This window comes from Equus quagga, chromosome 15, assembly GCF_021613505.1.
Source record: "Equus quagga isolate Etosha38 chromosome 15, UCLA_HA_Equagga_1.0, whole genome shotgun sequence".
In the NCBI taxonomy this organism is placed as follows: domain Eukaryota; kingdom Metazoa; phylum Chordata; class Mammalia; order Perissodactyla; family Equidae; genus Equus; species Equus quagga.
This window is the reverse complement of record NC_060281.1, coordinates 90,693,182-90,706,581: the sequence shown is the minus strand read 5'-3', so window position 1 is coordinate 90,706,581 and position 13,400 is coordinate 90,693,182. Positions and strand designations below refer to the sequence as shown.

General features: G+C 59.1%; 1 protein-coding gene and 3 pseudogenes across 1 annotated transcript; 2 read left to right on the top strand and 2 right to left on the bottom strand.

The window, feature by feature from the left end:
* The window catches only part of LOC124227207 (tubulin alpha-3 chain-like), a 106,763-nt pseudogene extending 104,750 nt beyond the window's left edge, over positions 1-2,013 (bottom strand).
* A 2,026-nt stretch (positions 2,014-4,039) lies between these two features.
* LOC124227206 (P2X purinoceptor 6-like) lies at positions 4,040-7,927 on the top strand (annotated as a pseudogene).
* A 1,821-nt stretch (positions 7,928-9,748) lies between these two features.
* LOC124226916 (cationic amino acid transporter 4-like) lies at positions 9,749-12,140 on the bottom strand. The gene is made up of 4 exons (XM_046640729.1): positions 11,159-12,140; positions 10,274-10,848; positions 9,911-10,019; positions 9,749-9,810 (listed from the first exon to the last, which is right to left on the bottom strand). Exons 1-4 carry the CDS (start codon positions 12,138-12,140, stop codon positions 9,749-9,751), a joined length of 1,728 nt encoding a protein of 575 aa, XP_046496685.1.
* A 690-nt stretch (positions 12,141-12,830) lies between these two features.
* LOC124227205 (P2X purinoceptor 6-like) overlaps positions 12,831-13,400 on the top strand; it is a 32,164-nt pseudogene continuing 31,594 nt past the window's right edge.

The window sequence follows — 13,400 nt, the reverse complement described above, 5'->3', positions numbered from 1 at the left end:
GAGGCCAAGAGAGCATGGGGCACTTGTGGAAATGCACACAGACCTAGCAGAGGTGGCAAGTAGGAGGAAGCCAGTGAAATGAGGGAGAAGCCACAGGCACTTGAGAGATGCTGAGAGCCTTGAATGCTATGCCTAGGGTCTTGGGCACCACTCTGTTGATGGTGAGGAGGTAGGGAGGGCTTTAAGAGGTGACAAGGCTGGATTCATTAGCGGCAGGTGTGGAGGATGGAGTCTGGTGGGCAGGGACAGAGACAAGAGTCCAGGGGACTGTTTGCAGGCTTGTATCAGAGTCTATAAGCAAGAAGTGACCAGGCCAGCACAGCTGTGGTGGAGAGGAGGCAGGGGTGTTAGAGAATGAAAGTGAGGACTGTGGGGTGAAGAAACCCTGAGAAATATTCAGCATGTAAAATGGGCAGAAGCCCCACCCACCCAACCCCCTGCTCCCCACTCTGTCAGCACTCAGCAAGTCTGACCTGCGTCCAGTTCTCAGAAGTGCCATGACCTACATGCCTTGGGGCTCTCCCCCTGTGTGGAACTGTTGACCCCCTTCTCTACCTGGCTAACAGCTCCTCCTCCTTCTCACCTGGGGTCACCATGTCAGGAAGCCTTGCTCGCCTGGCTGGACTGGGCAGCCTCGGGCCCCATGCCCACTGTGCTTCCCTCCTTCCAGGCTCTGGCCATCAGACCTCTCTCTGCCTGGCCAGTGTCTCCCACCAGCCTAGGGGTCCTTAGGGACCTCAATTTGACCCCTCTCCATGGTCCCCATACCCAGCACTGGGCTGGGAAGGCTGGTCTGAAGAAATACAGAGAGGAAAACCAATGCACTGACTGGGCAGAGCTCTCAGCGAGCCCGCAGGGCCTGACGCGCCTGGGCTACACTTTCAGCACCTCCTAGAGCTCCCTGCAGGAGGTGTGGCCTCCCTGAGAACAGTGCCAGGTCTGAGCCCCAGGCTCCCAGATGGGGAGACTTCCCCTTCTTCAGACCCTTCCAGGGCTGGGAGGAGAGGGCAGTGGTCTCCCACTGTGTAGGGAAGCCCCTTCCTTGCTGAGCAGCTGGAGGGTGAGAAGTTTCTTCTACAGGCAGGAGTCAGCCTCCTGTGGTTCCCAGGCTTGGTCTTCATGGCCCCTGCAGCCACCCTATGTGGCAGGTGCCACAATCGTCATGGGTCAGGTGACTGGACCCAAGCTCCTCCACCTCCAGCAGTTGGGCCCACCTACAGAGCCCCACTTGGGGAAACAAAATGGCCCTGCAGAGTCTGTCCTTCCCCAGGATGGAGACCGACCCTGCCGTATTTGTGCAGCCTTCACAGGCCTCAGCCTCCAGCCCCTCCCTCCCGGCCGCCTCTCTGGAGCCTGTCCTCTGACCACGCAGCCCAGAGGGACGCCTACACTTGGTTTGTGGAAAGTCTGAAATGAGCTTCTCTCGTAATTTCACTGACTTCCCAAGGCAATTTTCTTAGAAGGTAAACTGGCTCTCTGGCAGTCAGATCCTAGGGCTGATTCCCACAGGCCAAGGCTGGTGCCACCCCACATGCTCTAAGCAGTTTGACACAGAGCAGAGATTCGCAGACTCTCTCAATGAGACAAATTTCCCGGGGCTCCTGCTAAAATGCAGATGCACAGGCATTTCCCCAAGAGTCTGGTTCAGCAGGGCCAAGGCCCAGGAATCTGTATTCCTAATCCAGGGCCCCAGGTAATTCTTATAATTGATTGGAGTGGTTGAGGACAGGCAGGTAGACTGCATGTACCTCGTAAAACAAATAGCGGCCTTGGGGCCTGAGAGACAGCAATGAGATCAAGGAATCCCACTTCAGTCTTCCTCAGACTCAGAATAAAATCTTTGCACTTTTGCCATGATTCACAGCTCCACAGCTCCCTGTGGCCTCTCCACCCCAGCCTGGCCACTCTCACCTGGCCCGATAGCCCAGCCACACTGGTGTCCATCAGGCTGAGAAACAGGCCTGTGTCTTCACTGTTCCTCTGCTTGAAATGCACTCCCTCTGGTCCTGCCATGGCTGATTCCTCCCACCCAGTACATTTCAGTTTTAATGTCACCTCCTCACAGAGGCCACCCTGGACACCCCTCTAAGCAAGGATCCCCATTCTTCTCTGGAATCACGTTCTGTTTGTTCCTCTGTAGCACCAATAATTATGGAGAATGACCTTGTTAATGTGCTTGCCCTGAGGCCAGGGCCTCTGTTTTGTTCGTGCTGGGTCCCTAGTGGCTAAGTCAGCACCCAGCACAGGCAGCGGCAGGCAATGAGACATCCAGGGAGGAGTAAGTGTTCTGTGTGGAAGGAGTGGGCAAGGGGCAGGCCGAGGTGGGATGTGGGGAGAGGGGCCAGAGCACGGATGCTCAGAGTGGTCCTGCCAACCACCACCCACTCCTGCCCCACTAAGACGGGCCCCACGGTGGCCCAGGCCAGATGGGAGCTGCTTGGTCACTCAGTTGTTTATAGCTCGGGTCCAGGGGTTTCAGGCCCGTGTGGGCCAGCAGGAGTTCAGCAAGGTACTGGGCCGCCTGCTCCTCCAGGCTGTTCCCTGCCAGCTGTACCCTCTGCATGGCCAGCACACACAGCCTGGGCCCCCACCACTCCCGGCTGGTTCTCCGACAGGTCCACATCTGGGGGCTGGCACCACTCCCCAGTCAGTGGGATCCAAGCCAGACACTGCCCTCCTCCACCTTCCTCCATCCCCCAAACTCCAGGCCTGAGGCCATAGGAGGGGCTTTGCAGCTGGACTGTCCTGGGGTTGCATGGCGACTCTGCAACCCATCGGCTGGATACCTCACCCCACCCCATGTGTCCATGAGCTTCTTTGTCAAGGGGTTAAGGCCACCTCCTTTGTGGTGCTGTGAAGGATGCTGGGATGGAGCCGCAGCCACCCCGTTGATGGCTCGTGCCTGGCAGCAATATAATCCTGCCAGAGCCTCCACTGCACATCTCTGGGGATGGGCAATGACAGCCCAATGGGCCATGCATGGAGCACATACATGGGCAGACACTCTGCTGAGCATTTAATGCTCATCACAACCCCGAGGGCTGAGTGGCATTGTTGGATCCATTTCACAGATTGGAGACTGAGGCTCGGCGAGGTTGAGCTGCATGCCCAGGATCACCCTGCTCTTCTGTGGCAGAGATGGCATTTGAATCCAACCCCACCAACTCCCACCCAGCCCTCCCTCTTCTCGCACTAGCAGTCCCATCTCTCTTTGTGGAAGGACCCTCCAAGCCCACTGGGAGGCAGCCACATGGAGGGGGTGCTAGCCAGCAAAGCAGGGGGGTGGAGAGGAGGGGCAGGTCAGAAAAGGAGTGATGTCCACCATTGGGTGCAGCACAGAGGATCTGACTCCACACCAATCCCACCCTGTGCTGCGATCCCTCACCCAGCAACCGCAGCACATCCCAGGGGAGAAGGCCTGGCTGTGTAACACCCAGAACTGGGCACAATGCTTAGGTGGGCTCTCATAGCAAGAGCCAAGCTGGAAGATCACCTCCCCTTCTCTATGCCCAGCTTTTATTAATGTGTCCCAGAGCAGCCTCCGTTTTGTGTGCAAACACAGCACACTCCTTCTTAGGCTCAGCACAGGGTCACTTGTGTTCTCTGGGTATTTTTCTCTACAACTGTGGTCAAGCCAGAGTGCCCCACCCTCTTCTTGCCCATTCATGCAAAAATGGAGACTCTTCCCAAAATCTCACCATTTCCTACCACCCGGGGATGTCCCAGGGAGCCACTGATACCACAAAGAACATTCCCTTTCCTCTCCAGTTGTGGATGTGTTTCCAATTTCAGTTATTGCCATAAAATGCACATAACAAAAAATTTACCATCTTAGCCAGTTTTTCATGTGCAGTTTCCCAGTTTTGGATTTTGTGTGAACAGTTGGGACCCAGGACACAGCCCTGGAAGCCTACCTTCACGGTGACATCTTTCTTTAACTGAGTCTAACACTGAATCGCTTGCTGGGCTGGAGGGTAACTGTATGGCCCCGACCCCTGAGTCCTGGTCGTTGGTCCCACCACAGTGGCTGGGGTGCCACATGTCCGTGGTTGGCACTGTGCTCATACAAGGTGAGGGACGTGTACAGAGGATGTGCTGGCATTTGGAAACACACACAACATTCTTCCCTTTCTAAATGCTCAGAGACGTCTAGTTAATGTTCGGTTTGTAGACTGTCCTGAAATTGTGCTGGGGCCACAGGTCTGTGTTTTCTGGAATCCGTGTGATCCTCTTTGCTCCTCTCCGGGCTTCTAGCCCTTCCCTTGAAACTACAGGGGCTGGGTAATCCACCAGATCTGACAAGCCGGCTTCCTGAGAATAGCGGATTCCTGCCAGCTCCTCTCAGGGGCCTGGTCATCTGGTCCCTCCCAGCACATGCACTGTGTCCTTGTAGTGTCGCAGCCTGCAGTAAACACCTGCCAAGCCTGCCCCAGACCAGGCTTGCAAAACTCCACTGTCTCCACCTCAAGGAGCTCCTGCACAGACATCACAGCCAAGGCGGCCAGTCCTGCAATGGGGGCAGAAGCTACAGCTGGGCCTCGAGGAGTCACTGCTGCTCCCTCGGGAACAGAACTGTCAGGAGGGAAGGAGTCTCACTCTCCCTTGGGAGACAGCGCTGCACCCCTATCTGGCCAGAGGCTGCTTGCCCTTGCTCTCTGACCACCTCCTTTTATTTGCACCCTCCAGCTTTCCCATGTGCCCAAACTCAGGGAACCTGGGGGTTAAGCATGGGAGGGTTGTGTCCCTGGGGACTGCAAGGCTGGGTCACGCAGGGGAGACACCTCCTGGGCCTGGACAGCTCTGCTCTCTCACCACCTCAGCTCCCTCCATCCCACTGGGGACCTGCTGGGCTGTTGAGGACTGTCCTGAAGGGGAGTTGGGGATGCACAGCCACCGTAACTGTGGGCCCTGTCTTCCAGCGCCTCCATTGGAGTGGGGTTCAAGGGTCTGGGTTGGGACCCTGTGTGGCTCCCAAATGCAGGTGTCTTTCCATCTCTTCTTTCTGCCAGCAGCCCCCTGCCCACTCCTTTCCCAGGCCCTGTGGGGATTGGAGGCCTGGAGTTTGTCTTGTGTTTTCAAGGCATCAAAAGGGGCCAATGTGTAGTGTTAAATGGGATCCACAGTATCTGTGAGATGCAGGCCTGATGTCCCATGGAGAGTGACCTAAACTGTGTAAATGTCCCCGACACCCAGGGCAGGTCCCAGGACCAGCAGAGCCTGCCCCTTACCTCCCCATACCTGTAGGAAGCCCCTGCTGGTCCAGGCTGAGAACTTCGCACTGTTTGTCAAAATCACTGTCTCCTTCAGCAAGTTCAACATCTCCAAGTAAGCATGGTGGGTCCTGGCTGGTCCCATATCCTCCTTGTCCCCTCTTGGCCCAACTCCCAACCCCACTTCCTCTCAGGTCCATTGCCTTGCAGACATGGGACACCATCTATTTCAAGCACTGCTGCTAGGATCCATGCTTCAGCCCCTACTGCCCTGTGTTCCACACTGGGGACCTCATGGGTTCAACTGGAGGGATCTTTGAGGACCTGGCATTGCTGGTGGATATGTGGGGGCAGGGTTGTGGGAGGCCTTGAGGAAAGGATCCCAGGCCCTTGTGCTGGTGGATCAGTGATGCGCTGTGTGCAGGGCAGTGCTGTGGCATCCATGTCCGCTGGGATTGTGACTGGATGCCGGCGGCTACGACTGCCAGCCCGATGACTCCTTCCAGCTACAGGAGAGGAGCTCCAACTTCAGGTGCAGCCCCACTGCCCACCCGCTGCTCCTCAGCCAGGTCCTCCCCCACCTGTCCTCCTGCAGTGGCCAGGACACACCACAGCCTGGCCGATCCCTCTGGACGCTCTGCTGTGTGTGTGAGAGGGTCCCAGGGCAGGAGGGGGTCTCTCAGCTCCAGGTCCCCCAGCACAGGCCCCATCCAGCCTCCTTCCTGAGCCCTTTGGCCTCTACCTCATCTGTCCCCACACCCTGCTGCAGCTGGGACCCCTCACCCCAGCCCTTCCTCCACTCCACCCAGCCTCCAGCACCTCCTTCCATGGCAAAGGGGCTTTCTTTTTACTTTTCCCTTAAGGTTCTGTCTAAAAGATTACAGAAATCTAAGGAAAACTTCCAAGATTAGTACAGTGAAAACCGATATTGCCTTCATTTAGGTTCACTAGGTTTGGTTTTATTTTTTTTTCACCATTTTTGCCCCATTGACTTTCTCTCCCTCTCTAGAGAGAAATGGATATATTTAGATGGGTTTCACAGGAAACCGTTCGAAAGTAGGTGGCAGATATCTGGACACTCACCCCTCTCAACGCTGTCCTGAGAATGAGGACCTTCCCAGGTGACGACTGTCCTCTTGTCACACTCAAGAAAACTAACATTGGCAGATAAATCTAATGTTTAAATTTCCCCAGCTGTGTCAGTAATTGTCCTAAATCTTTTTATTTTCTGGTCCAGGATGGACTCAGGGATCTTGTGATGTGTGTATTGTCCTGTCTTTGAGTCTCCTAAGCACACCTGTCCCATCCTTCTGCCCCATCATGTCACCTCGTCACCCTCACACAGACATGCACACAGCCACCAGGCCTGGAGGTGACATCCGTGACACTGAACGTTGGGCCCTCCTGGCCTGGCTTTGCTGGCCCCCCAGCTCTTTGCAACCACGTGGGGCTGGACCCACCCACGCCCTACTCCCCTCCCCTCTGCGCTCTCCCCACCCTCCGTCTCTGCCTAGAGCTCCTTCCTGAGCCCTGGGAATCCAGACTTAGGGGCTCCAGGCAGGAAGTCTTCCCTGGTTACCAGGGGAGAGTGAGTGCCCCTCTCTGGACCCCACAGCCCCGGGCCTGCCCCACCTCCCCCACCCCTACTGCCAGTGTCTGTTTAGGGACCCTTCTGTCCCTGTCCCCTCAGCAGGCAGGGAGCTTGTGAGAGGCAGGTCCCAGCTTGCTTGTCCCCTGTGTCCTCAGCAGTGACACAGGGCTGAGACCCAGGACTCAGGCTGGGGTGGATGGAGTCAGTGGATGAGTAAGATGAGGCCTGTGAGGGCCAGGCCACCCAGGAGTGGGCAGAGCAGCCACTGGACTCTCTCCTGCCCCAGGACAGCTGCTCACTGGGGAGAGGCCTCAGGTATGGAGGTCTGGAGCCTGCTCAGCTCTACAGGATCTGCTTCCACAACCTCGTCACTGGGCAGGTAGGGGTCAGACCAGGGCACGTGGAGGTGGGCAGGGGTGAGGGGCGGGAGGGGGTGACAGCCACAGGCAGAGAGGCTCAGCCCAGGTCTCTCTCAGGCAGGGAAGTTGGGGCTCATCCCCACAACCCTCACTCTGGGCACTGGAGCGGCTCAGCTGGGTGTGGTGAGTCTGGCCATCATGGCTCCCTCTGGCTGCCAGCAAGCACGTGCCCCCCAAGTGCCCCCTCGAGTCCCCTGAGCTGACATCAAGTCTTGGGGTGAGGACTGGGGAGGTGACAACATTGCAGTTTGGGACCAGGTCATGGGTCTGCCCCACCTCTCCCAGATCACCTTCTTCTGTGACATGCGGCTGTTGTACGTGGATGGAGAAGCCCATTTCTACTGGAGGACCAAGCATGAGGAGGGGGCTGTGGGCCTGCCTGACCCTGGGGTACACTTCAGAGGATGGTGGCTGGAGCCCTGACCTTCTGTCTTCATCTGCAGGCAAAGGCCCCAAAGGGGACTGTCAACCCTGAGCAGACAGATGGCTTCCCCACCCCACATCCGGGTGCTCAGTTGCCTCAGAGGGGACCCAGCACCTACCCCCACCGCTGCTGCTGGGAGCTGGACACTGTCACCAGGGTGGGCCTGGCATGCACTCCCTGGCCCATTCCTGAGGCCTGTAGCCTTTCTCTGCTGGTTGGGGTTCAGGGTTGGGGGTACAGGACTGAGAAGTCTGGGGGCCTAACCTTGAGGACTAATGGCTGAAGCCCTAGCAGGACCAGGGCAGGTGGTGGGGGCAGAATTCCACCCTTCAGCTGCCAGAGAGACTGTCCCTCCCCCAGCAGGCTGAACTAATTCAGTCTCTGGAATCCCCCTGGGGGCCTGAGTCTTGTCTGCTAGAGAATTTCCCCATGTCCTGGACACGCAGTAGGAGGGGAGGGCCGGGGCTGCAGGAGCCAATCCTCTCTGGGTCCCAGGGAGGGGCTGGATTTGTGGTACCCATGCCAGGGAAACAAGGGGCTGCCTCCTCATGGGTCCCTGGTGAGCAGGGCCATGCAGGCAGCTTGCTGGTGGAGCGACATGGGCCAGGATGGGGAGGGAAGGCCTGGGGCTCAGGCTGGGAAACTTCTGGAATCATCTGGCATCTGGAGCCTCAGCAAATCCTTGGGGTCCCTGCTGCCTCTCACCCCCAAGAGAGTGTCCATGGAGGGGGGCACAGAAGGGCTGGGGTGAGAGATCACAGCCCTGAGACCCAGTTTTTGGAGTGGGGTCACATGTCCCTGGTTGTCCTTGGGGCCCAAAGAAAGTGATGTCGAGACTGCAGAGAGTGGATGAGTAAAGCTGCCAAAGCCAACGGCTTCCTGTGTGGTCCTCACAGGCAGGAACAGGAGGGAGAGGTGTCTATGGTAGATGGAGCATGACCTTGGGGAGACCACAGGGGGTGCAGGGTGGGTCTGAGGACCTGCAAGGATAGGGTCCCCAGCACCACAGGTGGGCTGGAAGGTCCCTGGAGCAGGCCCAGGTGCTTGTGCACCCACCTGCCCATGTGTGTCCCATCCCGAGCCTTTGTCACAAAGCCCTGAGGGGGCGGCAGGGAGAGAGGCTGCTGGAAGCTGCAGGCAGCCCTGGGCTGGGAAACAGCTGCTGCCTCAGTCTGCATGTGGGTGCACGCCCAGGGGATAGTTTGGGTCATATGGGCCTGTGCCTGAGAGATGCATGTGCCTGGGCAGGAGGGCCTCTCCATCCGGAGCAGGGCTCAGGACATGCCCTGCTCTCTGGGGGCCCTGGGAAACTGAGGGAACCCTGGAACTGCACTGCTTTTCTAGGCAGCCTCCTTCGGGGCCAGACTCCACTTGCTGGATCTGCCCCCCAGGGGACATGAGGGGAGCCTGGGAGGGAGCCTAGCCCCACCCTGTCATGGACCCCACTGTGGGTGGTGTGTGTAGCTCCCCTCTGAGCTGGGCAGAGGGCAGTGCCCCAAGGGCAGGACCCCTGGACCCAGGCCTGGCCATGTCCCTGACTCAGGGCTGTCCCAGCACTGGCACCTCCCCCTAATGGAACCTCAACTCCCTTGCTGTGGATTGGGGACACTCATCTAGATCCCAGGGGTAGGTGAGGGCTCAGTGCCACAAAGAACACCACAGTGGACATGGCAGCAGGCCACATGGCTGGTCGAGCAGTTACTATTGTGGGTCCCTGGGGCTCGGACCTCTTCCCTGCCCGCCCTACTCCAATCTGCCCAGGTAGCTGGAGTTGGTCATAAACTGGAAGGCACTGGGCAGAGTCCACCACACCAGCACTGGCCATGGCCCACTCCCAAAGACTCAAAGCTCGGCACCTTGGCTAAGGTCCTGAGGTCCTGAGGACCCCCCGGCTTGGGTAGGTCTGCAAACCTGAGCTGCCCCAGATAAAGGGGCTGCCAGCCCCTCTGGCCTCCCGAGGAGGTGGGGGAGGGCAGGCAGGCCCCAGCGGTCCTCATGGACTAGAGGGCTGCTCCGTATGTCTGGGCTCCTGGGCTGGTGCCTGGCTGGGGGTCTGCAGGGCCGGCACTGTCTCCTCCAGGCTGCTGTGTGTGGCAGTCAACCTTTAGCTGCTCCTGGAGTTCTCCTTGCTGTGCCAGATGCCGTAGCCAAAATATACCGTGAGTCCTACAAGGGTGGCACAAGCCTGAGGGGCAGGTCCCAGCTCTGCTTCCCTGCTTGCCCTCCCCCTGCAGCCCCCCAGGGTCCCAGCCAGGCCCCCACTCACCAATCAGCAGCCAGATGGAGAAGCTCAGCCAGGTCACGTAGCTCAGGTGCAGCATGAGGAAGATGTTGAGGAGGATGCTCAGGGCGGGAGTCAGGGGCACCATGGGAACCTGAGGGGACAAGGGCTGGGCTGGGATGCAGGGAAGGGCTGCTGGCCCAGGGCCTGATTTCTTGGGAGTCCACAGAGCCTTTCTCTGCCTCTGGAGATTCCAGAGACAAGGGCCCACCTGCCATGCAGAGAGAGGGGTGTGGGGTACTGGCCTCCCCCGCCCTGCATCCCTGGTGCACCCTGCCATGGCAGAGGAGGAAGGGGTGAAGGGAGCCGGCTGGGCTGAGCGCGGTGGGCGCTGGCTGGAGGAAGTACCTGAAAGGTGTCCTGCCGGCGCTGCTGCTGGTGGGCCCCCAGGACGAGGAGACTGAGCAGAAACGTGGCGGAGCTGAGCAGGAGCAGCAGGGTGTAGCCCCAGGGCGGGAGGTGCAGGACCGAGTCCCCAAAGACCAGCACGCAGTCCAGGGTGATGGCTGAGGCCACCAGGACACCGAGGGCCCAAGCCACAGCGTCTCCAGGTCTGCACCCACCCAGGAAGCGGAGGTAGGGCCTCAGGACTGGTCGCAGCTGCCCGGGCTCAGTGCCCTCAGGGCTGCCTGAGGCCGAGGAGCTGGATGAATGGGGCTTTTGGAAGCGTAGCACGATAATGCTGGTGGCCACGAATGTGTAGTCCAGCAGTGGGCAGATGGACAGGAACTGGATCAGTGCATCAAGATCCAGCAGCAGTGCCAGGAAGGCCATGAGGACCCCAAACAGCAGGATGCCCACCACGGGCATCTTGGTCCGGGGATGCACTTGGGCAAACACCTGGAAGAAGAGCCCGTCGGCAGCCATGGCATGGGCGATCATTTGCAGGTCAAAGAGGTAGCTGAGTAGAGCAGTGGTCATGGCTGTGGCAGAGGCGGGGGGAGAGAGGTCAGCCTGGTGCACAGGCTCCCAGGGGCTGCTGCTGGGGGCCAGGGCATGGGTGGCCTCTTGGAAACACAAGTGTGAGTTTGTCTGGGCTCTGAGAGTGAGCCTGAGTGTATGTGGGTGCTGGATTTTTTCCCCTCACCACCCAGGAATGGGAACCCCAGTTTAGGTCATAGACCCAGTGGGCTCAAGATGCAGCTACCAGCACATAGAGATGTGCTCCCTGGAGGCTTAAGAAAGGGCCCCACCATCCCATCCCCTCCCACCTTGCCCGGAATGGCCCCTTACCGCAGATTGCACCACCTACCACAATGACACCCGCCCAGCTATAACCCCGCTGGTAGAAGACATCAGCGAGAGCCCAGTAAGGGTCCAGGCGATGCCAGGGCACCATGAGGGTGAGCACAGTGGAGACGAGGATGTAGGCACCAGCCACCAGGCCAAGTGAGATGGCGATGGCCACAGGTACCGCTCGCTTTGGGTTCCAGGCCTCCTCGTTGGAGGCAGCGATGACATCAAAGCCCACGAAGGCATAGAAGCAGATGGCGGCACCAGTCATGATGCCAGGAAAGCCGAAGGGTGCAAAGCCGCCCTCCTCAGTACTCCAGTTGTGCGGGCGGGCCAGGACAAACCCCAGGACGATGATGAAGAGGATGATGACCAGGTTGATGGCAGACAGGGTGTGGTCAAGGCAGGGAGAGATGCGAGTTCCAGAGGAGACAAAAGCGGAGGCCAAAAGTGGGATACCAGTAGCCAAGAAGTCAGGGTACCGGGCCAGGAAGGGCACCTGCCAGATGCCCACATGGGCCTCGGTGAAGCTGCGGATGCTGTGGCTAAAGATGGCATCCAGATAGCCACTCCAGGCACTGGCCACAGCGGCACCACCAATGAGGTACCTGAAGACTATGTTCCAACCAACGAGGAAGGCCCACAGCTCACCCATGGACACGTAGGTGAACAGGTAGGCAGAACCTGTGAGGGGCACACATGCCCCTAACTCCGCGTAGCTTAGGGCTGCCAGCAGGGAGACCACGGCAGCCATGCTGAAAGACACAACCACTGCGGGGCCGGCCATCCCCTTGGCCACAATGCCTGCGAACACATAGAGGCCCGAGCCCACCATGCCACGCACACCCAGCAGGGTCAGGTCCAGCGTGGTCAGGTGGCGCCGCTGCGGTCTCTTCGTGGTGGGCTCCTCCAGCGTCTTCAGCCGGTTCAGCTTCCGGCAGAAGCGTGCCAGGCTGGTGGTGCTGGGCAGTCCCCAGGCCATGGTGGGCAGCTGAGAGGAGCACCAAACCGGCACCTACAAGGGTAAGAGAGGAGCGACAGGCTGTCCAGGTGGGTCCTGACCAGGGGGGTCCTGACCAGCCTTCAGTCCATGCTCTGACCCTGCTCTGGGGACCCAAGCCTGGAACCACTGGCAGCTGCAGGGCTGGATGAGGCAGGCTCAGGGCCTGCCAGCAGGGTGGGCAGGAGGCCACAGGAAAGTGTGGGGATCCCTTCGTCCTGCCTCCTGGGTAAGGGACTGGGTGTTTGGGAGGGGCTCTGAGGGTGAGTAGTGGGTAGCCCCAGGGAGCCTGGCTAGGAAACGCTCCAGTGGTCTGGGATCCCAGAGCAGGGTAGAACTATGACGCTTCCCTGGAGCTGGGCCAGGCCTCCAGGACTTGGAACAGGAGAGATGCTGTGGCCCTGGGCTATGCCCAGGTGGCCACCTGGCCTCAGACTGAGACATTCATCCCCATCCCCCTGCCTTGCCAGGCTGGTCTATCAGTGCACCTGCCAGGAGTGGGGGCTCTCTGGGCCCTGTGCCAACATACACTGCCACAGTGCTGCTGGCAGAGTAAGTGCTCCTTGCCCCTGTTCTCATGTACTGGAGCCTTTGCCTCCTCTCCTGCTTGAGTTCATCGTCCAGGACTTGCTGCAGCTCACCTACTGTAACCTCTGCTGCAGATCTGTGTGGATGGCTCACCCAACTCCTGGGTACCAGATCCAGCGCTGGGCCCTGCCTCGCAGTCACCCGTGCACTCAGCCCACCCTGCCCACACTTCACACGGTCAAGACCAGAGCTCCCCAGGTTCTAGGGAAGCCCTATGACTGTGCCCGGTTCACTGATGAGGAAGCCCAGGCCACCAGGTAAGTGACTAGCCCAGGTCACCGGGGTGACCTCAGGATGTGGGTGGAGGTTAAGGTCTAGGTCTGAGGGGGCTATCTAGAGCCCACCCACTTTCACTGCTGCAGACACCCTCCTTGATCCCTCATCCCAGCACACGGACTCCACCAGCCGGGCACCATCCAGGCCCCTCGACCCTGGGAGGTGTGGGGGCTGCGGGAGTCAGGCAAGACGCTGGTAAGGTGAGGGTCTGAATGTGGCTGAGAGGCCCTGGGCCGTCCTGTTCAGTATGTGGATGACTTTCTACTCTGTAAACAGGGAGCCCTTACAGACCCCTCACTCTCATGAAGGCACGAGCTGCTCGAGGCCATAAAGCCTCCAGATCTAAACCTCAGTGGGTGCAGATGACTGGGACCTACT

What these genes read in the sequence shown, in the direction of transcription:
- LOC124226916 (XM_046640729.1), bottom strand. Translation starts at nt 12,140, where the DNA reads ATGGCCTGGGGACTGCCCAGCACCACCAGCCTGGCACGCTTCTGCCGG. An exon ending in GGTAGGTGGTGCAATCTGCG is followed by an intron (nt 10,849 to 11,158) that starts GTAAGGGGCCAT and finishes CCTCTGCCACAG; the next exon opens with CCATGACCACTGCTCTACTC. An exon ending in CTCCATCTGGCTGCTGATTG is followed by an intron (nt 9,811 to 9,910) that starts GTGAGTGGGGGC and finishes CCACCCTTGTAG; the next exon opens with GACTCACGGTATATTTTGGC.